Source organism: Suillus bovinus, assembly GCF_016758785.1.
Source record: "Suillus bovinus strain UH-Sbo-P2 chromosome Unknown EDB93scaffold_48, whole genome shotgun sequence".
NCBI lineage: Eukaryota > Fungi > Basidiomycota > Agaricomycetes > Boletales > Suillaceae > Suillus > Suillus bovinus.
The window spans coordinates 90,183-111,409 of NW_024542104.1; the positions used below are offsets into that span (position 1 = coordinate 90,183).

Here is a 21,227-nt window from a genome sequence, read left to right on the forward strand (position 1 = left end):
TACGTCATCGATGATTTCAGATGGGTCCATAATCTAACAGACATTTCAACAGCGGGATCACCCGGACTAGAACGAAAGCAGTCATTGACGCGGTCTGCAGGTTCATCCATGGTCTCTCAGAAGCAGAACTCAAAATTAATGCGCATTTTACGCGTTCAGATTCTCAATCTAACTAGCTGGTGGGCATGATGGTGGTGGACAAATCAGGGAGGAGGAAAATATCCTTGATTTCAAACATTGGCATGCTGAAAGGTCAGTACTGTTTTGTGGTGCTGAATTGAAGGCTTATCATCTGTCCAGCCTTCTCTATGTGGACGGTCGCGATCGCTCTTTTTAGTCAGTCCGGGAATGTGGTAGATGCGAAAGGCATGTTCAACACCTTGCGTCTAAACGGGTGCAAGCTAATGATCAAGCTCAAACAGCTATCACGCCTCTCATTTTTATCTACTATCTATTCTACGACTTTCCGTATACGTCGATGCTTGTGATGTATACGCTCGAAATTTTGCCTTATATCATTTGTGCCAAATGGTTTGCAATTATGATCGGCCTCTTTCGCTCTGTCTTCGAATGCTGCCTGACGTCACGTACAGAATATGGCTCTCTGTTCGATCATCGCTTTTAACTCGTTCCTCAATCCTGTGGCACTGAACACCATAGGACGGACATATGTACGTCGTCAAATCTCATTCATGTGATCGATCGACCTTTTTTCGTATAGTACCTCTTTTACTGTGGATGACTTATCTTGGAACTCCTGTTCGTGATGGTGTATATCATCGAGACCAGAGGTGATCGTTTATCTCCTCGCCTCGTCGAGCTCTCGTGAACTGTTTTTTCTTCTTCAGCTCGCACTCTTGAAGAAACTGGCGCTTTGTTTGATGGGGTAAAGTCCATGGGGGTATCTTGGAGCGAATTGATGAAGCTGCCATGAATTTGGCTAGATACCCAAGACTTGAGGACGATCTTGGAACAGTGCAGAGCTGGAGTTCTGCTTCGCTACTGCAGGTTGGATCTGAGTCTGATGAATCTGCTGTTGCGTTTGCCAGATAAATTTCATTAACGATCGCAATTTATAATTATTGTATGTACGTATTAAGCGCTCAAATGCTGCAGAATGATGTGTATGTTCGGACTTGGCGATTGGAGCGATCAGAAAAGTGGTTGATTACTCTTATCAAGTTTCTAGGTCATTTTATCGGTGTTGTGCACCTTGGGGATCATGAGTTTATTTCCTCTCCTTTGCCACCCCTGGGTATGACATGATGCGTCCCTAGCTAAGCTCAGGTCTTGCAGATTGACTGGATATGGATTTGTGCGTTTCCTATATATTTCCTTCAATCGATCGAAACAGTAAATCTTGGGCTATATATCGTTTACGTGAATGGCCGCTCCAGATGTCCGCAGCTAAATAGAAGAATTCTCCCGCTCTCCGCAAAAGGCGCAACAAGTGAGATGCTGGGTATGGAATGAAATACGAAGTACGATCCAGTGTACACTCGGTCACATATAAATTGTATCTGCAATCTCCAAAATGGATCCAATGCTGTGGTCATCGTCGGTATCAAGGTCTGCAAGTAGATTTTAGTACGTGCGAGGAAGGGAGAGGACTTTGAAGAGACTAACCCCTCTCGGCACTTTTGCCAGTGTTGTCCGTGTGCCATGCGGCTCATATCAAGCTCAGGACCTCCTCTTGGTATCACTAATGTGGTTCGAGGGCTATAAAATGACTCTCGAGAAGTGGGTGGTACCCAGAATAACAGCCGACGATTGGGCCCTACCATCCATCCACTGCTACGATCCAGGAAAAAGTGGGTCGAACTGCGGTCGTCATGGAATGCGCCTTCCATCAAATCAGAAGTTTTGCGCAGCGCATGGGTGGAGCTGGGCGAGAAGCAAATAAAGTGGTGTTTCCATGTATTCAATGGAACGGTAGGGGTAGACTCTATCGTGCGATGTTCATCGGAAAATAATGGATGATTTGACTCGGCACACTGTTGCAATGGCTGCCTCGTCGCAGCATCCCACAGCCGGACAGTCTCATCATCCGAACCACTGACGATGCGAGTGCCGTCCGGCGAGAACGAGACCGAGGAAACGTAAGAAGCGTGCCCCCGCAATGGCTCACCGACTGGCTGACCCGTTGCAGCATCCCACAGCCGAACAGTCTTATCATAAGAACCACTGACGATGCGAGTGCCGTCCGGCGAGAACGAGACCGAGGAAACGGAAGAAGTGTGCCCCCGCAATGGCTCACCGACTGGCTGACCCGTTGCAGCATCCCACAGCCGAACAGTGTTATCATGAGAACCACTGACGATGCGAGTGCCGTCCGGTGAGAACGAGACCGAGGAAACTGTATTAGTGTGCCCCTGCAAGGGCTCACCGACTGGCTGACCCGTCGCAGCATTCCACAGCCGAACAGTGTTATCCCAAGAACCACTGACGATGCGAGTGCCGTCCGGCGAGAACGAGACCGAGGAAACTGTATAAGTGTGCCCCTGCAAGGGCTCACCGACTGGCTGACCCGTCGCAGCATCCCACAGCCGAACAGTGTTATCCGAAGAACCACTGACGATGCGAGTGCCGTCCGGCGAGAACGAGACCGAGGAAACTGTATTAGTGTGCCCCTGCAAGGGCTCACCGACTGGCTGACCCGTCGCAGCATCCCACAGCCGAACAGTGTTATCCGAAGAACCACTGACGATGCGAGTGCCGTCCGGCGAGAACGAGACCGATAAAACTTGGGAAGCGTGCCCCCTGAGCACGGCCTGAACAGCCGGCCAGTTCATAATACGTCCAGATGCTACACGAAGAATGTTCGGAAATTGTGTAGAAAGCTCTCTTGATAGCGGAGAGTTGGCAGGCAAGAATGGAAGTGCTGATACATAGAGATGTGGTGTGCTGTGTAAAATGATGCCGCCAAACACTTGAATGAACCTCTGTACATCCATTGCAGTCGACGAGACATCTTTGAATTCGGAATGACCCTGGGCTTGCGCGTGAGTTTTTGTCTGGCCCTGTAGCAGTGTGCTCACCTTTAGCCACTGGGGGATGAGCGCAAGGGCACGAACTGCACCGCTAAGAGCATTGATCAGGGCGAGCACCTCGAGCCAGAAAAACAGCCGCTCGTGGTCGAAGAACGATTTCACCTCTTTCGCGAGCTCCTTGTCGAACGCTGTAGTTCGTACGTGCGACGTCCAAAATCTAGAGGAATATGATAAATGTGGGGGGATGCATTTTTTGACTCGTTCTTGCAGTCCGGGATCTTCACTGTTAGGCAGATACGACGACTTTAAATCGCAAATATTGAAGCGCAGGTTGTGTTCCATAGTTCTAAGCGACGCGAATGCCAGGTCGCGTTGCACCATTGACAGGTCAATGAAAAACTCTCCGCTGGACTGTTTGTCCGTCAAGAAATCGCGGAAGGATGCATGAAGGGGTCGGATTGGGGAACCTGGATTGGTGGTGCCGCTGAGAAGAGAGCCCATGCTTTTGACCACAAGCTCCACGTCGAAATTGTTCTCTCGTGTTGGGAAATGGTGCCTCATGGCGTTCAGGGAAGCTATAGGAAGGGGTTCGGCTGTGGCCAGTATTTGCCCCATCACTGAGTGGAATCTGGCTAGCGCCGTCGAACGTAGATTCTGCGAATGCTGGACATGTGTGGATGTATTCTTGGGCAAAATATTTGTTAAAATGAGATCATACATGCTGTACAACAGCATGCTTCTCTCGACAGGATTGTGTGACACTACAGCCTTATAGCAATCAATTGGAGATATCCCAAAATGAGGCTCTTGGATATATCCGCAGGCGAGACGCGCCCACTCGAAAAGTCCATCAGCTTTCTCAGCGAGGATTGCGAACTCATCATCCTGGAAATTCAGCCCTTCTAACTCCTTGGATACGTAAGCACGGATGTCGCGCTCTGCGAACTCTGGTGGAATATCGTCCATCGACATCTGTCGAATATGCCGAACATCGTGAAACTCATTATGGATGTCACCGAGCGGCCGAGAAGTGATGATGAAGCGGAAGTTGTTCGGGAGGTCTGTTATTTTGGGAACGTCGGGGTTTCGATGTTTGCCAGCTAGAATACGGAGGAGGTCTCTCCGCGTCTCTGCTCCGCCGCTTTCGTCCAGTGCATCGATCACAATCACGATGGGTTTATCAGTAGACCCAGATGACTTTCCTAGTGGCTCGATGAGAAGCTTCTGCCACTGCTGGGTGATATCCGCCGTATTCTTAAGATCATTCGCGTTCTGAACTGCATCTGCTAACGCCCGTCTCATCTCCGGGTCACGGTCAGCCAGGTCGCGCGCGATCGTGGAAAAGATCTTTTCATGGCGACGAGCTGCTTCCTGCTCGCGGTCAAAGCAGTAGCACAAACCAAGCCCTCCCACGTCCTTGAACCACTTGGCAATGGTGTGGGCGATGGCCGATTTCCCCTTGCCTGCAGGGCCAGATAGCCACAGCACGGGTTGAACGTCGTTACCAGTGCGGTTGACCCAATCCGTGATCTGGGAAAGGATTTCCATGCGCGTTCCTTCGAGGCATTGTTTCCTGGTATCTAGGCCTGCGCCAGCTGCGTAAGTCATGCCACTGAGATCCTGTATTTCTCCTGGAAAAGTGTGAATATATATCAAATCGCAAGCACGTCCGAAAGCCTACCCGTACGGTGGACGTATAAGGCTACGTCGTGAGCGACTTGGTTCCGAAAGTTTTGCATGAGCGTATCCAACACGTTACTGTACTGTTCGATGGTATCTTTCGTTTCTGAGGCGACGTTCTGTGTGAGTCTCTTCCCTGTTATCACGGCAGAAACTTGAGATGGTGCAAAGCACAACAGCTTGTTTAGACTCACAAAAGTTCTTGGTCTCCGAATAGTTTTGAATGAATTGAGCGCATTCGAGGGTCTGCTGAGAAATCTGTCCAAGGATAATGCGCATCGACGGGATTTGGCCAAGCATCCGATCTTTGTCTTGTGTTATAAAACTGTAAACTTGGCACAGCTTATTGACAAGCTTGAGTACTGCTTTGTCGCGATCTACTTGAGCTAGAACAATCTGCACAAATGATTACTGATCGATGCAAGATAGGAAGAGATAAGGATAAGACATACTTTGGCTGCACAAGACAACACTCCCAATGCCATCTTTGCATATGGATGGACCTGTGGAACGGGATTAGTTCGGTTCTGATCGAGAAGAAGACCCATACATTCGCAATCTCTCCGATAACAGTATCGAATATCTTGAGGGGTTTGAGATACGTGTCCTCAAACTTGCCTGCAGTATCGAGATCCGCTTGTGCATTCTGACCAGCAGACGCCACAGTTATCGCAGGTCCCGGAAGTGAATGCATGTGCTTTGTAGCATCCTGTGCATCCCTAAGCGCCGATTGGATATCAGGCTCTGGTTTTACAGTAGACGGACCAGCCTGAACCTGCGCGACCGCCAGAATTTAGAGAACAGAGACTGAAGGGAAAGCATGAGAACCCACCTCGATATTTGGGTTTGACGAAGCACGTTCGTCATGAACGACATTTTCGGGAGGAGGGCCAGTGCTGCGGGAATCCTTCAAGCGCTTGTGGTAATGTTAGTCGTGTTTCGGTACGCTCATTATGCATGTTCGTGGACTCACCGTCCTTGACTTTTTCGCATCCTCCTTAAGCTTCTTCAGAAACCGACCGATTTTGCTACGAGGTCGATGCTAGACGAAAGATGCGTTGATGTCAGTATTTGGAGTGAACTAAGTGATCTTCATGAGCCACGTACCGAGTTTCCACGAGCTGCTGCTTCGCTAGATGTGTTGGTTGGCTGAGTCCTTGATGAGTGGTTTCGTACGCTCATTGTGAATGGCAGTTGAAGCGAAGTAGAATAAAGGTCTTGGGTTGGTCATCTATACAAGGACATCATTACATGCCTCAGGGAAGCCTCGAGGCAGTGTTGCGAGCGCTAAGCATTCGAGTTTTGACCACACCTTTTAGAAATCTCTGCGCGGTGCGCGCGTCAAAATTGATAGGCTGTAGATCAAGCTTATGTGTGTGCACGGTGCAGGTCGGGGACAGTACTTGGAGGATTATGACAAAGTACACAGTCCACTACTGTCAGTGATAGCCATACCCCGATTGCAAGTCTCAGCTTGTCTATGGTTAAAATCAAATTTGATATTGACCCGGGAGAGCATTGTTCAAGGGAGAGCGAGCATGCATGAACAACCTCCGTGCACAGCTCGGGTCAAGATATATTTAGTAATGACCCACGGATTTGCAACGAATGCAAGAAAGGCAGCCTGGAATACGGGCCCGAAGTTCTTCGGCAAGAGACAGGAACTTAAGCTTTATAACGAAGGTTGGTCCTAACAAGAATAACCTCAAGCGATAACACTCTACAGTGCATCCTCGGTAATATGTGGCTATAACACTAAACAGCGTCAGTAAAAGTACATAAATTAATAAAGGAAAGTGCAAGGTTCCCAGCAGAACGATCTCATCCAAGCGCGACCCATCCACACAGCTCCATCTTCTGACTGATCTCCGTCGGCATCCTCAACACGGTCTCCTTATGTAGCTCATTGATACCACACCTCTCCGAACACAGCACAAACCTCCCAAGCCCTCCTTCCCGCCCGGCAAATATACACACAGTCGGCGGTCGCTCCGCACGGAAATAGTACATCGTCGACGAGCACGTGTCGATGAGCGTATAGATATGTCCCGCATCAGGTCCACTATCTGCTAGTTTTGCATAGTCGTACTGTCTGAACGAACCTCCCCGGTCCAAGCCTCGTTCTGGAATCGAGAACTGCGATCCGCTCGGCGTGAAATACATTCTTGGGAAGTGTCCTCTGGCACCGCCGTACAAGTGGCTCTCTACCTCTTTGATGCTGATGACGCCTTTTACTCCGATGAACCATGGTTGTGCGCTGACGATACGCCCGGATTGACTGAAAACGAAAAGTCGGGGGGAAATGATAAGAAGCACGATTCCGATTACGATGAGCGTGATGCCTCCCACTCTGTTCATCATGAAAATGCCTAGCCCGATGATAAGAGTCGGCCATGAGAGATAGGGAACGAAACCGATGATGGTCCTCCTCAATGAATCTGTGGTCACAAACGCAACCTCGGGGAAATCTTTCCATCTGATGGATGCCGCCCGACACCCGTCAACCACAAGCGCTCCATTCTCCGTGACACCAGCCACCTGGATCTCCGGTACGATATCCCAAAGGTTGGCGCGGTATATATCATCGTCAGAGTACCAACACGCTGTCTGGGTGATGGTCGAAGGGAGCATGGATACCATGCGCTCAGCGATACGGTCATTGTCGTTAGCCATTGACAGCCTCACAAGAGCGCGCAAATCGTCCTCTGAACGGTTTGGCTGGATCCGGTGTTCAAAAAAGCCCATCAGCGCATACACACGCTCAGCTTTGTACGCCCCGCTGACGACAGGCTTCTCGGAGTCGCCTATCATATCCAGCTTTGGTGGGGGAGGAGCAATACCTGATGCTAGAGCTGCTGTGCCGCGACGCCATATAGCTGATTTCAACAGCGTTAAGCGCTCCAACCTCTCAAGCGGATCCTTGCCGCTGTATGCGTTGATGATAGCTTGTTCGATATCGTAGTTTGTATAGGCTAGGTTAGCCAACTCAAACAACGACAAGGGCGTAGTCGCTTCCCGATCTCGGAACTTGTAGCAAAGGCGAGAGCTCAGGAGGGCCTCGGGCATAGTCCACACCCGTTGGCCCCAGCCTCTCCAGCACTCGTCCTCCCCAGCTGCAGATTTTCCGAGCATGATCAAAGTCAAATCTGCTCCACGGTAGACGTCCGCCATGCAGTACAAATCCAGATTCTTCTCTGACGGCGTCTCTCCTATACACTCCAAGTCGAGCCAATACGCGTTGTATTTTTGTTCGATCACAGCTGCACGAACCTCCTCAATGAACTGAGCTTTTTGAATCGCCTCGTCATCTGCGCCTCGAGTGTAGGCATCAAGGGCGCGGAAAGAGATGGCGATGAATTTTGTACGGATGATGATATCACGATCTGTACATGGGGTCCACACATTTCGGAACGGGTCGCGGATGATAAGGAGTCGAGGATAAAGGGTATGCGTAGGAACATCCATCTCACCCTCCTCGATAATGCGGGAAGAATGCTCCATAGGCGAACGGGCTGCCCATAGCTGACCCTGGAAGCCGCGAGCGTACGATTTGTAGTATCCGGTGTTAAACAAGTCGGTATCTTCCCCAGTGTCATCTGCCAAGTCGATGGGGGAGAAAAGCTGCGCGAGCAGCCATACGACTGACCAGAAGAGCTTCAAGGTAAACCACAACCACACGGTTATCCATTTAAGAATGATCCACCCTCGTACGGGGGAATTAGCTAGCAGCCATATGGCGATTTTGCTTGCCTGATTGGTGTGGTTGCTGATGGGGACTTCGAATTTTCCAGAGGGAGCGATAGCTTGCACGACGAGTTTTCGACAGATCCCAGTAGTAGGGCTGACATATCTCTGCTCTAGACCGTGCGTTTTTGGATTACCCAAGTCATCGTAACAAGTTATAGTTACGTCTTGCGTAGTGACTGGGAGCTTGGGCCAGAGTCGCATCCTGGCCGATCCTGTTCTCAGATTTATGTAAGGATGAGAAAAACGGAGGACTTTCGAGCTGTTTGTACTTACGGTGAGGAGAGGGACACGAACGGGGGGATTATTGATTCCTACAGCGAGAACCGAGTACTGGTGCCTTTATATTACGATTATGCGTGCGCCATCAGTACGCTTCAATGTCAGAAAGTTCCGAAGACAGTCGATGCTTAGCTGATCCATTCTTCTTTGCCAAGGCACGGAAACAATTTTGACATGAATGATGCATCATTGATAGGATTACCCTAGCGATATCGATGGAGGCTGTGAACCTGTCCCTGATCTGTGGGAAGAAAAATGGGACCACTGAACTTTGTATTCAACAGAGGCACTCGATGGATTATTAGTACGAAGCACCAAGGGTCTTGAAAGTTCTTGGACTAGAATCTCAGCGCAGCCCAGAATCTATGTTACCTCAGGCTGATGTTGAACTTTGATGCATGATGACTAGGGTCCTGGGTTAGTCACTCGAAGCTAATGGCGTTGGTGAGGTGCTTACGCAGCATGGAAATGGGCGCATCTTTGAATTATGTAACTATTCAACAGTCCCTATAAGCTTCAATTTAATTGTCTCCACAGCTGATGCGGCATAGATCCTTTGACTCAGTCCTCAAGCTCCTTGGAGGACAAATTAGTACATAATTCGATCAATCTCAGCTTCGCGCACTTATAGTGTTCCAGAAGACCAGCCGCCTCGCGATTCTGTGCCAGTGATAGCGGCGGTGACTAGTAACTCCACTCAGATCCCAAAACTTTCATTCTCACCCTCCTGGGAGGCTCCACTGGCATAACAGAATGACTCACAATAGGTAGAGCAACCCTGGACTCAGTTGTACTCATGTTGAGCACTCATAGGCTCGTGACCAGCCCGGCTTATACATCACGGACAATACGTCAAGCACTCGACGTTTCAGACCTAGTAACGTGTCAGTCAGGGATTCTGTTATATTCTCTGCGTATCAACAACGGATCTTCAATCAGGCTGTGACAAATTGATGTGTGGTGCGCCTTGTATCAGTTCTATACTTACCATGCCTATGATACAGATAGCTGATGACCGAGGTGAGGGGCTACGTCTACAGGCTTAAGACACGGCGGAGCAGGGGCATTGAAAGTTGTGCTTGAAGGGGTTGTACAGGTGAGTCATTTGTCTGTTCCATTTGAATCTTCCTTGTTCTACATTCCATCCGAGTCGCAAGCCCCTCTCATTGAACGACCTCGGGGGTGCTGTCATGTTCGGGCCTGTGAATGCTGATGCCCATAGAGAGGTCATTGCGATGGAAAGCTTCTTTTTTCTAAGTCACATCACACCTAGGTCGTTTTTAGACAAAGCTGTACGTGGTGTGGCCGCGGTGAGTCATAAGAGCCCTGGGGTATAGTCATTTGCTGAAGCTTGACGATCAGGCTTTACGGCATCAGCCAGTATAGTTTGAAGAACCAGCCTTCATGCAATCATATCAGCGCGTCCGAGTCTTCTTTCTCCATATCATCTCTCAGTGCCGTCTCAATTCAGGGATGCCATCGTAACTTCACTAGATACCAATCATGGATTTTCAACTAGAATGCTCCTGGCTGTGTAAACTGATGCCTGTTATCATCGCAGTTCAGCTAGTACGTTTCTGGCTGTAAGAAGTGATGCGTGTACTGCTGTACCACGTTGCGAATTGAAGATTCTGCACTTACCCAATTTTGGCATCTGTGAGACAAAAGTCCGATATCAAGGCAGCAAGAAGTTCAAGCTGTACGCATGCATGTTGAAGTTCTTTAATCTCTTGCAGTGCGCATGCTCATGTATTTCGCCGCTTCACGATGGCACCACAAGATTCTATGTTGAGCCGCTGAGCGCCTATCTTTCTTCGTGTAAAAATACTCACTTCGGCTAATCAAAGTAGGAACGATCATCAATCTCGCTTCGGTGGCCCAAATACTTGCCGAGCACTGGACGATCATGATGGTATTAGCACCGATGCCATACGTCCGCCAAGTTCGCCGCTCCCCCACACCCATTCTCTGCCAATATGACCATAGTCTCGAATGATCCCACTTTGTGGCCGACCATCAATATACATGGTGTTTCCAGCTATTTTGCAGGTTTGTGGAGCGTAGTCGGATATCGATGCTGATCTGATTTTGACTACGGTCTTGCAGTTGCCGCCTTTGTGGGAGTATCATATGATTGGGGTGAATATGATAATGATATTAAAAGAATGCTGATATCTTACGAGTATTTTTAGTACTTACATTCGGACGAGAGGTATGTCAATGATTTGACCGGAGCATCTCGCTAAGAATGGGTTTATAGGTCGAACTGATCTGGGTGAGTAGAGTCTCGTGTCAGAGGAACATACATGAAAGTATACTTAATTCTAGAGGCAACGCTGGTCCCTAATTACAGCTCTGTATCTCAGTGTATGTCGGCTTGTTTGTCGCGGTTGCCATGTTGTGCTGACGTGAAAGTATCTTAGGTGCGCTACCTTGGTATCTTACTCGCTATGTATGTTTGGAGGGCTAAACGATCGATGCCATACTAATTGTTTATCTCTCACAATCAGCCTGTCTGTGCTGAGTGCGTCCCCCTTAGCACATTCACTGTCTTCGCTTCGTCTGACCAACGGCATACAGGCGACGTTGGGAATATCTCACTGACTGATACAGTGAGTCTTCTGTACAGATGCCTAGTACTATTTCCCTCCAATTAACCGTGGTTTCTTGTAGAAGTCGGTGTGATTCCTTACTGACTTCTTGGTTCACTAATGCTTGTCGCGTTATACTGCTACAGATGTGAGTCTGTTCGGAGTGCGTGCTACCCGACCTTGGTCACTGACTAGATTCCTCAGGCTTTACTATGTACGTTATACAGATTTGGACGAGTGTTTTGGTATTTCCAATGTTGGGTGGTGAGTTTGACACTTGTAAGACTTCAGTGATATCGACTCGACTAAAACATGCTACAAGTCATCATCATCACTCGGCTGCATGCCATGTATCAAAGGTCCAGAAAGATCCTGATATTTCTCATTGTCACCTTCCTGGCTGTCAACATTTTTGAAGGAGTAGTCGCCGTACTGATGACGATGCATGTTTCAGCTGGTACGCTCAATTGTGGATGAAAACAAACATGCATGGGGCTCATTGATGAATACCAGAGAAACCCGTTCTCTCCGACACTTATCAGTGCTCGGTTAGCTATCCTGAAGACATCTCACATCTAGATTCTATTACTTGGATACTCAGCACTGTGTGGGAGGTCCTCGCACTATGCCTCGCAGTTCGGATTGCTGTCAAACACTTCCATGAACTGCGGCCCTTTTCGGCAGGAAGGATTATGGAGGATTGTTTCATGGTATTGATGAAAACTCACGTGCTTTACTTTGCGAGGCAAGTTCATATTGTGACCATCGTTTCCTTTTCCCCACTGAAGGGCCGAACGCGGTAGCTTTGTTGCTGTTTCCTGCTTCCAGCTCATTACCAATTTTTCTCCAACACTCTCAACGGTACATCGATCTTTCGCTTACCTCTGCATGCTATTATCGTTTATCGTTTCTCTAGGAAAATTCCTTGGACACTCTGCTTTATGCTGGGTTTCTTGAGATTTTGACAGTCGTGCAGATGTTTTTGCTGGGACCCCGCCTGATACTTAGTATTCGAGAGTATCATGCTAAGCTCGTGGTCGATTCTGACTCGGCGACTGGTATGACCTCGATGGCTTTCCAGGAGCGCGTGCGCATATCAACCAGCGGTAGTGTGTGATGCTCGGTCGAGTTGACGGGTGTCTGGTGCTCCATAGGAAGCATGGGAATTTGCTTTTATTTATTCTTACTTACTTTCGGAATGGTATTGATTAATTTTATTTGGTATTTTGAAGTAGATTTCGAGGAGACATGGGTCTGGCTAGTGTTTCATCGCAATTTTTAGTCAAGTGTTTTGCTATACATGATGACGATGTTTAAACCGATATCCTGGGTATCTCTACCGACACTACCAGCTGCCCACCCACACTTGTAGCAACCACAGGTCTTTCTTGTCTCTGTGTGACGGTAATCGTCCCTGCGGTTGGTTGGGCATTCATACTTTTTCTATTCCTTGCCGAGATATTCCATGCTGTACATCGGTGAGTCATGATTTTGTTATTGCTGTTCTAATAGGTGTTCATACAGACAACCTTCTTGTAAGGCCCTTGGCCAGACGTACGCGGCAATTGAGTTTTGCAGGCATTCCCAGTCCACGAGCCATACCCGACTCGGAATCACAGAGTATATACTATCACCCCGCTAGCTGCGACGAACAGGCGGGGTCTATGACGAGTGGTGCCACCAGGGAAAGAGACATCTAGCATGAATTTCACCCAGTGGCGAGTATGCGGAGAGCTCAGCAATTTCAATATCCCTACCTTATGTTGAGGTCGTATTTGATATCATATTTAAGTTTAGCGTTGACAACTTGAAAACCATGGATCGACCGGGATAGAATTTATTTGACACAAATGAGGCTCGAGGTCCGTCCGTTGATCGCGCTCCAGCTCATCAATGTTTAGAGCGAGGACAACTGATCACTAGCCGGTACCGTTATAAAGATAGATCGTCGACAGGCTTCGAGTTTAAACAAGTACTGCGTTGGACTCACCTGTTAGCATCTAACGTTCCATGTTGGAAATGCAAGGCATGATGATCTCAGGGAAGTCTACATAGGTATTAGAGCTAGAGTCTAGACAAGATCTATCCTAAACGTCAATGACCTCGATTAGCTTCTCCGAGAGCAAATAAATCCCATCCTCATCCATCCATATGTTCTTCAATTCGTGCATACCGAACTTTCTGTCCAATACGACCTCGACGTAAGGCAGGAAAGTCGACAAGCGCTTCTGAATGCCGTTGTGTACGCACATTATATTATTGACGTTTACGGGAGACGGCTCTATCACCACTTTTCCTAGACCCCGCCTGTTCGTTACAGCTAGCGGGCTGAAGTCCATGATACATAATTTGCATTTGCTGTCCCTGATTTCCTCGTAGTCTGGGACTAACAGTAAAACTCGATTCCTGCTAAGGTGAACTTTGCATTCTCCGTTTGCTATCGGGTGCCAGTCAACACGAGTATTTGAAGGACCCCAGCATTGCCACGGGATTGGCATCGCTCCTGCCATTTCAGGAAGATCGAAGAAAATCCTGGTAGAAATGATATAGATGATAAAAGCACGCGAAAACTTGGTCATGGTAATGCAGAGTAGCCGGTGTTTAGGATCTGAGGTGTGCACTGTTTGTTGGGCTTGCATCTGCAGTTGTGAGCTACACTCCATACCATCCACCGGAAGGATACATGCTGTGCTGCCCAACAGTCGGATGGGCAGCACAAAAGACGCCAGCAATTGCGGTGTGTGGGACATATCCTCAATTGAATAGAGTTTCAAATTGTCAGCGACAACGAGGAGTCTATCGTTTCCGAGGAAACAAAATTCAATACTATGCGGATATCCGTCGCTGATTCGGAGGACATTCTAAATCAAAAGTCAGCTGTGAAATATTTGAACGGTCCCTGAGCAAAACTCACATCTGATGTTATTGAGTGTTGCCAGTCCCAAATCTGCAGCTGCCACGTCCCAAATTCCGACGAAGCACGCTGCAAAGCGATATACCTCCCCATAACCTTGAGCCTCACAGCTCCCGAATCACTGTCCTCGTATTCGAAAAACTCTGATAGAAACAACGTTGGTCCAGCAGCTTGGGGGTGAAAACTACCATTATCCAGGGTTGTAAGGTTGATGAAGAATGTCTCGTGAATCTGATCAACATAGGCGACAGCAAACAGGTTTTGTGCTGGGTCCATGAATGTACAGATGTTGGTTGAGTTGGGAACTTTACACATCGTTCCTGGATGCCAGTCACGCTCGACTGATCGTTGTGAAGGCTTTGTCAGTATTGGAATGATGGTGGCCGTGTCAACTTCAAGTTTGTCCCACAAGAAAAGATGTCTATCGGCCATGAAACTCTCCCAGTAGAGTGCCTGATGTGGTATAGAAATTGTCTTGGCAGAGCGGATGTCAACTCTGAACCAAGCGTGAGCTTTGTCCTTCAAGCACTGTAGGCGCTCGGAAATAGGTGTGTGGTCGTCCGCGTTGGATATGGGAAGCAAATGTTGGCCGCCCAGTTCAACGATGTACTGAAGCGAGGAGGAGGATACATACGTCTGGCGAAGAGCCTTACATACCTGCACAAGAATTGTCACATTAGAATACCATCTTGGATGGTAATTATATAGCAACTGGATTGCGGCTCACAGATGCGCAACGAAGAATGTCTCGGTATGGAAGGAAACGTAGAATGTAGAACCGGAGTTCCTCAGCGATAGAGAGAAACACGGGCCCATCGTTAGACTTCATTTCGCCAAAATTTGTGGTCGTACACCTTCGTGACTCCGAGTCGTTGTAAGTCGAAGGTGTCGTACTAGGATGAAAGGCTCTGCGAAGCCACTAAAAATGAAGGCTTGATATAAGCATGTTATTACGGACACTTACGAACGCTTACGACTTCAGTAACGCACTCATGCAATTGGTTGAAATACCTTTCAGTGTCATTATTTTATTTCGCCGTTCTATACGTATACATCTGTCTCTTAGTAGTTTTACCACCTAATATTTACTGTTTCTTGCTCATTTTTTCGTGGTTGCAAACTGTGATTGTGAGGACACTGAGGAGTCACCGAGCCGACTTGTAACGACTAAAAAGGTGCGTCAGCCGAGCCTAGCTATACTTATTCTGAAGTAGATTTCCAGGAGACATTCAAGTTGGTCTGGCCAATGTTTCATCGCAGTATCTAGTCAAGTGTTTTGCTATACATGATGACGATGTTTAAACCAATATCCTGAATATCTCTACTGATACTACTAGCTGTCCACCCACAGGTCTTTCTTGTCTCTGTGTGACGGTAATTGTTCCTGGCGGCCCCCGTATGCTCAACACGTCCGTGAGTTATGATTTTGTTATTGCTATTGTAATAGGCGTTCATACAGACAATCTTCTTGCAGGTATGCAAGGCCCCTGGCCAGACGTACAGTGACAACTGGAGAGCTCGACAATTTCAATGTCCCTACCTCATGTTGAGGTCATATTTGATATCATATATAGAAAGTTCAGCGTTGACGACATGAAAACATGGATCGACTAGGACAGAATTTACTCGACACGAGTTAGGTGTGTCCGTTGACCGCGCTCGAGGCATGAATGTTTAGAGCGGGGACGACTGATTAATAGCTGTACCGTTATAAAGATAGATTGTCGACAGGCTTGAACATAGACCGTGTCTAACACACCTGTGAGAGCATCTGATAAGCATTTCGTGTAAATGAGCTGAGTGACTGGAAATGCAAAGACATGATCTTAGGGAAGTCCGACATCAAATCGCACATATGTATTAGAAGTCCAGTACAAGATCGTAGACTGTTCTAAACGTCAATGATCTCAATATTTAGCTTCTTCGAGAGGAGATAAATCCTATCCTGATCTATCCATATGTTCTTCAACTCGTGCATACCGAACTTTCTGTCCAATACGACCTCGACGTAGGGCAGGAAAGTCGTCAAGAGATCCTCACAATCGTCGCGTGAGCACCTTATATAAGTGGCGTCCAAGGTAGATGGCTTTATCACCACTTTTCCTAGACCCCGCCTGTTCGTTACAGCTAGCGGGCTGAAGTCCATGATACATAATTTACATTTGCGTTCCGAGATTGGGATTGGTTCGTGGTCTTGGAATAGCAGCAAAACTCGATTCCCGCTAAGGTGAACTTTGCATTCGTCGTATGACATTAAGTGCCAGATAATGCGAGTATTTGAAGGTCCCCAGCATTTCCACGGAATTGGCATCGCTACTGCTATTTCAGGAAGATCGAAGAAAATCCTGGTAGAAATGATGTAGACGATAAAAAAATCCGCGAACAAGGCCATGTTAATGCAGAGTAGTCGGTGTTTAGGATCTGAGGTGTATGTTGTTTGTTGGGCTTGCATCTGTGAGCTACACGCCACGCCATCCACTGGAAGGAGACATGTTGTTCTGCCCCTCAGTCGGACGGGCAGCACAAAAGACGCCAGCAATTGCGGTGTATGGGACATATCCTCAATTGAATAGAGTTCCAAATTGTGAGCAACAACGAGAAGTCTATCGTTTCCGAGGAAACAAAATTCGATATTACGGGAATATTTGTCGCTGATTCGGAGGACACTCTAAATTGAAAGTCAGCTGTGAAGTATTTGAACGGTCCCTGAGCAAAACTCACATCTGATGTTGTTGAGTGCTGCCAGTCCCAAATTTGCAGCTGCCACCTCCTATGTTCCGACGAAGCACGCTGCAAAGCGATATACCTCCCCACAGTCTTGAGCTTCACATTTTCCGAATCCCTGCCGTCCTCGTATCCGGGAAATTCCGATAGAAACTCCGATAGAAACAACGTTGGTCCAGCAGCTTGGGGGTGAAAACTACCATTATCCAGGGTTGTAAGGTCAATGAAAAATGTCTCGTGAATCTGATCAACATAGGCGACAGCAAACAGGTTTTGTGCTGGGTCCATGAATGTGCAGAGGTTAATTGAGTCGGGAACTTTAGACATCATTCCTGGATGCCAGTTACGCTCGATTGATCGTTGTGAGGGCTTGGGGAGTATTGGAATGATCGTAGCCCAGTCATTTTGGTATAAGTAAAGATGTCTATCGGCCATGAAACTCTCCCAGTAGAGTGTCTGGTATGGGATAGAAATTGTCTTGGCAGAGTGGATGTCAACTCTGAACCAAGCGTGAGCTTTGTCCTTCAAGCACTGTAGGCGCTCGGAAATAGGTGTGTGGTCGTCCGCGTTGGATATGGGAAGCAAATGTTGGCCGCCCAGTTCAACGATGTACTGAAGCGAGGAGGAGGATACATACGTCTGGCGAAGAGCCCTACATACCTGCACGAGAATTGTCAGATTAGAATACCATCTTGGATGGTAATTATATAGCAACTGGATTGCGGCTCACAGATGCGCAACGAAGAATGTCTCGGTATGGAAGGAAACGCAGAATGTAGAGCTGGAGTTCCTCAGCAAGAGAGAGAAACACGGGCCCAGCGTTAGACTTCATTTCGCCGAAATTTGTGGTCCACTCTAAGTTTGTACTGGTACCGTGGATATGGGCTCCACGCACGCACGTACACTCTCGTGACTCCGATTCGCAAGTCGAAGGTGTCGTACTAGGATGAAAGGTAATCGGTGACAAGCTGCAGAGTTTAAAATTGAAATTCTACATCAAGTATTACACACCGTGGGATATGATCTCCAGATGACTTATCCTATGTAGCCAATGAATAGTCTTGCCTCCCATGCCTTGTCCACCACAAATGAAGCAGGCCCAAAGCAGGCTCCCTATACGTGTATCAATGATATTAAAGACATGACTATATTACTCTAATCTCGATGCAATGAACGAATAAGCGACCAACTTGAATGTTGTCCGTCCGTCTGTATCCGCGTGTCCATGTCAACCAATATGCATGTAGGATTATGAAGTAATGACAAAATGATCGTTCGGAAAAATGCGAATACAACGTCCCCTCTCCGCGTCAACAATGACACCTGGACTACCTTACGATAAGAACGCCATCGCGAACACCACACCAGCAAGCCCAGCGCCAAGTGATACACCCATGGTGGCAGCACCACCAGTCTTAGCTGGTGATGCGCTGGAATTGGTGCTGCTTGCTGTTGACTTTGCTCCGCTTGCACCTGAACTTGCGGTCGCGCCTGTTGGCGTCGGCTGACCAGTGTACAGTGCCGAGCTTGTGTACGTCACGCAGTTCGAGCTTGCAGCAGGTGTGGGGGTGTATGGCACGGTGGTGATGGGGCCAAGAGATTCGGGAGGTTGGAAGTAGGTCGAAGTAGCGCCGTTGGTAGTGTAAACACCGACAGGGGACATATCGTCACCATCGCAGACTTCGAAAACACCCTTCTGTGCGTTGTTGGGTGCGTTGTATGCGCATCCAAGACGGTCATAGATGTTTTGACAGAGGGCCTGTTGGTTCTGGCCAGCGGGGTCGCAGATCTTCATACAGAAACCGTCGCCACCCATGAAGCTGAAAGGCAAATGAGACATGTTGACATAGGGTGGGAAAAAACACACTTTGTCCAGTCAATAACCTGTTGATACGAGTTGTTGTTACCGCCGTTGCTGGGGAACGCATTGGAATACATGAGACCGCCAAGAGGGTTACCGCGCTACACGTCACGTTAATGCTCCACCCATGGGAAATGTCGCAGCAATTTTTTCTGCTCACCAGATCAGCACCGTGAGGATCTAACTCGCCTCCGTAGTCATTAGCAGCGATGTTGATCTGAGTTTGATCAATAAAACCGGCGATTTGGATGTAGTTGGGGGTCTTGATGAGCTGTACGCCTTGGAGAGCACCGGCGGGGATGAGACGAGTACCATGTCCTGGCTTTGTACACCAGGCAACTTCCTGACCTTCAGTGTCACCAATGGTGGAGTTGGGCTGTGGGGGAGCCCAGAGGCAGAAGTCTGTATGATTTTAGAACCCGGAAACAGTTTAAAAGACGGCGGAACTGACCGTCTATGTGGTTCACGAACGAAGTTTGACACATTGAACTCTGGTTCTCGGTTGTGGAGTTGCAAATATTATAGCCGACTTGGGGACCGCGAAGAGCAGCAGTATTATAGTCGACTTGGTAAGGCTGATATATGATGAGTACCATTCTACTATACACCGCCGCAGGCTGCAAAGTACACTCACGATACCAGACGGGTAGGCATAGTGCTTATCAACGAGAGGAGTGGGGTCAGCAGGGTCAGGCTGAGCGCGAACAAAAGTAATGGCTGCAACAGCGAAGAGGGCAGAAAGAGCGGACGGAGACATGGTCTCTAATGGAGTGTCGGGTGATGATTAAGGACTAATTTGGACGACGAGCGCTAGGGAAATAAAGAGAATTGGAAGACAACTTTGATGCGATCACATCTCCTCAAATAGGTTTCGGTTAGCCAAGGTGCACTGACCACCCCACCACGTGACAAATAACACGTCGCGTTTAAACCCCGACGCGACTACGTTTAAAGATCGATAACCCTCAAATCAATCAGCAAAATTCACCCTCATCCTAACCATCATGGCAAAGTCAGCAACAGGTCAGTTCAACGCGTCTTTTAATTTAAACATCCCCTCATCATCGTAAAGAATCAACGAACAAAGGCTGCAACAAAACGTGCTAACGCCAAGACCTCTAAGGCTGGTTCGTCGTCCCTTTATATTTCTTCTTCGTCCTACTCACTTCGTCACAGACAAGGAGGACAAACCAAAGCGCGCACCAAGCGCATACAACCTCTTCGTACAAGCTCATATGAAAGAATGGAAGGAGGCACATCCCGGTGCACCCATCAAAGAAGCCATGACCGAGGTGTGTATATGCGCATATATGCGTCCCTTTCATGTCTGACGCGCCCCCAAGATTGCAGCAATGTGGCGGGAAGCACCCGAGAATCCAAATCGTGGCAAGGAGCCAAAACCCAGAAAGCCAAAGGCTGCAGCTGGCGCACCTAAAGCTAGCCGCAAGAAGAAGCAGACCCCACCACCGTCAAGTGACGCCGAGAATACCGGCGAGGTCAGCGACGATTAGTGCATCATGTATGTTTATTTCTTCTTTCAGGCCGTTGCCTCACTGACGTCTACAGTCTCTTGCTTCCCTTCCGTTGCCCCTAACATTATAGTTCTCCGTAATCATTCATTTCACTGTACTCTTTCGCATAACCCTTGAGTTGTAGAGCCGCGTGTATGCTACAATGCAGCTATTTATTCAGATAAGCGTGGCCCAATACACATAACCTCTCCACTGTCACGCCTGATCATGCCGTTCGAATGTCTGGTCATGTCTCGTGATGGCAATTATAATGTGCCACCCTCGACCAATCTTGCCTTGGGCATTTCCCCTCACGACAAGGTCTGGACTTGCTACTCACGCATTTGTGTCGGTTGGCCATTCTGCCTATGGCTCTGGCCAATGACAATGCCAACGATGGATGATATCGATTGATATAATTTGTGCAACTGTATAGTGCTGCAACCCACTTCAGGATGAACGCCAACCATGATGTTCTTTGTCAATTCCATGATAACCTTTGGCAGTTTTGACAAATGTGAGTACCGCCCGAACGTGTGTCAATGACGTCCGCTAATTATAAGCATCGACTCTGTATAAGTACTCGTGTTTTGCAGCCTGTCACTCCAGCTTGCAGTTGATCGATCTCCTTGTTCCCCCACGCAGTTATGAATGCAATTCGGTCGTGCATGAACTATCTGAATCTTTCTAATGGTCCAAGGGATGGGCACCATGTCATTGGCAAGTCGCAGATCAAACGACAAGTAATGGCAAGATGGCCGAGCGGTCTATGGCGTGTGACTCAAGCGAAAGCTTGCCTGATAGGTTCAGGTTTCTCATCCTCGTAAGAGGGCGTGGGTTCAAATCCCACTCTTGTCATGTTTTTGAAGATAGTTTTCTTCATTTTCATTGCTTATGTATTTTTGACCAGGATCTATTCGACCAAAGTCA

The 21,227-nt window shown here is 48.1% G+C and overlaps 9 protein-coding genes and 1 non-coding gene across 10 annotated transcripts; 4 read left to right on the forward strand and 6 right to left on the reverse strand.

Moving 5' to 3' along the window:
- Window positions 1-175: 175 nt before the first annotated feature.
- On the forward strand, window positions 176-771 carry EDB93DRAFT_1160225 (uncharacterized protein). The gene is made up of 4 exons (XM_041450020.1): window positions 176-252; window positions 301-366; window positions 423-671; window positions 722-771. Exons 1-3 carry the CDS (start codon window positions 186-188, stop codon window positions 623-625), a joined length of 336 nt encoding a protein of 111 aa, XP_041305415.1. The 5' UTR covers window positions 176-185; the 3' UTR covers window positions 626-671; window positions 722-771.
- A 325-nt stretch (window positions 772-1,096) lies between these two features.
- Window positions 1,097-1,901, reverse strand: EDB93DRAFT_1209475 (uncharacterized protein). Its single transcript, XM_041451023.1, has 3 exons — window positions 1,627-1,901; window positions 1,183-1,571; window positions 1,097-1,124 (listed from the first exon to the last, which is right to left on the reverse strand). Exons 1-2 carry the CDS (start codon window positions 1,848-1,850, stop codon window positions 1,565-1,567), a joined length of 231 nt encoding a protein of 76 aa, XP_041305416.1. The 5' UTR covers window positions 1,851-1,901; the 3' UTR covers window positions 1,097-1,124; window positions 1,183-1,564.
- A 1,693-nt stretch (window positions 1,902-3,594) lies between these two features.
- Window positions 3,595-5,906, reverse strand: EDB93DRAFT_639803 (uncharacterized protein). The gene is made up of 9 exons (XM_041456946.1): window positions 5,778-5,906; window positions 5,644-5,712; window positions 5,503-5,586; window positions 5,221-5,445; window positions 5,123-5,173; window positions 4,865-5,066; window positions 4,672-4,806; window positions 3,937-4,621; window positions 3,595-3,866 (listed from the first exon to the last, which is right to left on the reverse strand). The coding sequence occupies exons 1-9, from the start codon at window positions 5,850-5,852 to the stop codon at window positions 3,752-3,754; spliced, it is 1,641 nt and encodes a 546-aa protein (XP_041305417.1). The 5' UTR covers window positions 5,853-5,906; the 3' UTR covers window positions 3,595-3,751.
- Window positions 5,907-6,491: 585 nt separating this feature from the next.
- On the reverse strand, window positions 6,492-8,618 carry EDB93DRAFT_1089604 (uncharacterized protein; the record flags this gene model as incomplete). The annotated part of the gene is made up of 1 exon (XM_041446222.1): window positions 6,492-8,618. One exon carries the CDS (start codon window positions 8,616-8,618, stop codon window positions 6,492-6,494), a length of 2,127 nt encoding a protein of 708 aa, XP_041305418.1.
- Window positions 8,619-10,672: 2,054 nt separating this feature from the next.
- Window positions 10,673-12,404, forward strand: EDB93DRAFT_1252620 (uncharacterized protein; the record flags this gene model as incomplete). Its single annotated transcript, XM_041453308.1, has 9 exons — window positions 10,673-10,745; window positions 10,803-10,835; window positions 10,889-10,908; window positions 10,957-10,971; window positions 11,025-11,063; window positions 11,120-11,148; window positions 11,207-11,220; window positions 11,277-11,308; window positions 12,204-12,404. 9 exons carry the CDS (start codon window positions 10,673-10,675, stop codon window positions 12,402-12,404), a joined length of 456 nt encoding a protein of 151 aa, XP_041305419.1.
- Window positions 12,405-13,374: 970 nt separating this feature from the next.
- Window positions 13,375-15,030, reverse strand: EDB93DRAFT_1252621 (uncharacterized protein; the record flags this gene model as incomplete). The annotated part of the gene is made up of 3 exons (XM_041453309.1): window positions 13,375-14,148; window positions 14,202-14,858; window positions 14,929-15,030. The coding sequence occupies 3 exons, from the start codon at window positions 15,028-15,030 to the stop codon at window positions 13,375-13,377; spliced, it is 1,533 nt and encodes a 510-aa protein (XP_041305420.1).
- An 844-nt stretch (window positions 15,031-15,874) lies between these two features.
- Window positions 15,875-17,642, reverse strand: EDB93DRAFT_639967 (uncharacterized protein). Its single transcript, XM_041456947.1, has 3 exons — window positions 17,092-17,642; window positions 16,923-17,007; window positions 15,875-16,869 (listed from the first exon to the last, which is right to left on the reverse strand). The coding sequence occupies exons 1-3, from the start codon at window positions 17,358-17,360 to the stop codon at window positions 16,093-16,095; spliced, it is 1,131 nt and encodes a 376-aa protein (XP_041305421.1). The 5' UTR covers window positions 17,361-17,642; the 3' UTR covers window positions 15,875-16,092.
- Window positions 17,643-18,258: 616 nt separating this feature from the next.
- Window positions 18,259-19,543, reverse strand: EDB93DRAFT_1089526 (uncharacterized protein; the record flags this gene model as incomplete). The annotated part of the gene is made up of 5 exons (XM_041446216.1): window positions 18,259-18,745; window positions 18,793-18,887; window positions 18,947-19,188; window positions 19,238-19,361; window positions 19,421-19,543. The coding sequence occupies 5 exons, from the start codon at window positions 19,541-19,543 to the stop codon at window positions 18,259-18,261; spliced, it is 1,071 nt and encodes a 356-aa protein (XP_041305422.1).
- A 247-nt stretch (window positions 19,544-19,790) lies between these two features.
- On the forward strand, window positions 19,791-20,297 carry EDB93DRAFT_1105761 (uncharacterized protein; the record flags this gene model as incomplete). Its single annotated transcript, XM_041447532.1, has 3 exons — window positions 19,791-19,809; window positions 19,963-20,078; window positions 20,130-20,297. The coding sequence occupies 3 exons, from the start codon at window positions 19,791-19,793 to the stop codon at window positions 20,295-20,297; spliced, it is 303 nt and encodes a 100-aa protein (XP_041305423.1).
- A 748-nt stretch (window positions 20,298-21,045) lies between these two features.
- On the forward strand, window positions 21,046-21,155 carry EDB93DRAFT_t84. The gene has a single exon. It is a non-coding gene; the product is annotated as a tRNA-Leu (tRNA).
- The last annotated feature ends 72 nt before the right edge of the window (window positions 21,156-21,227 follow it).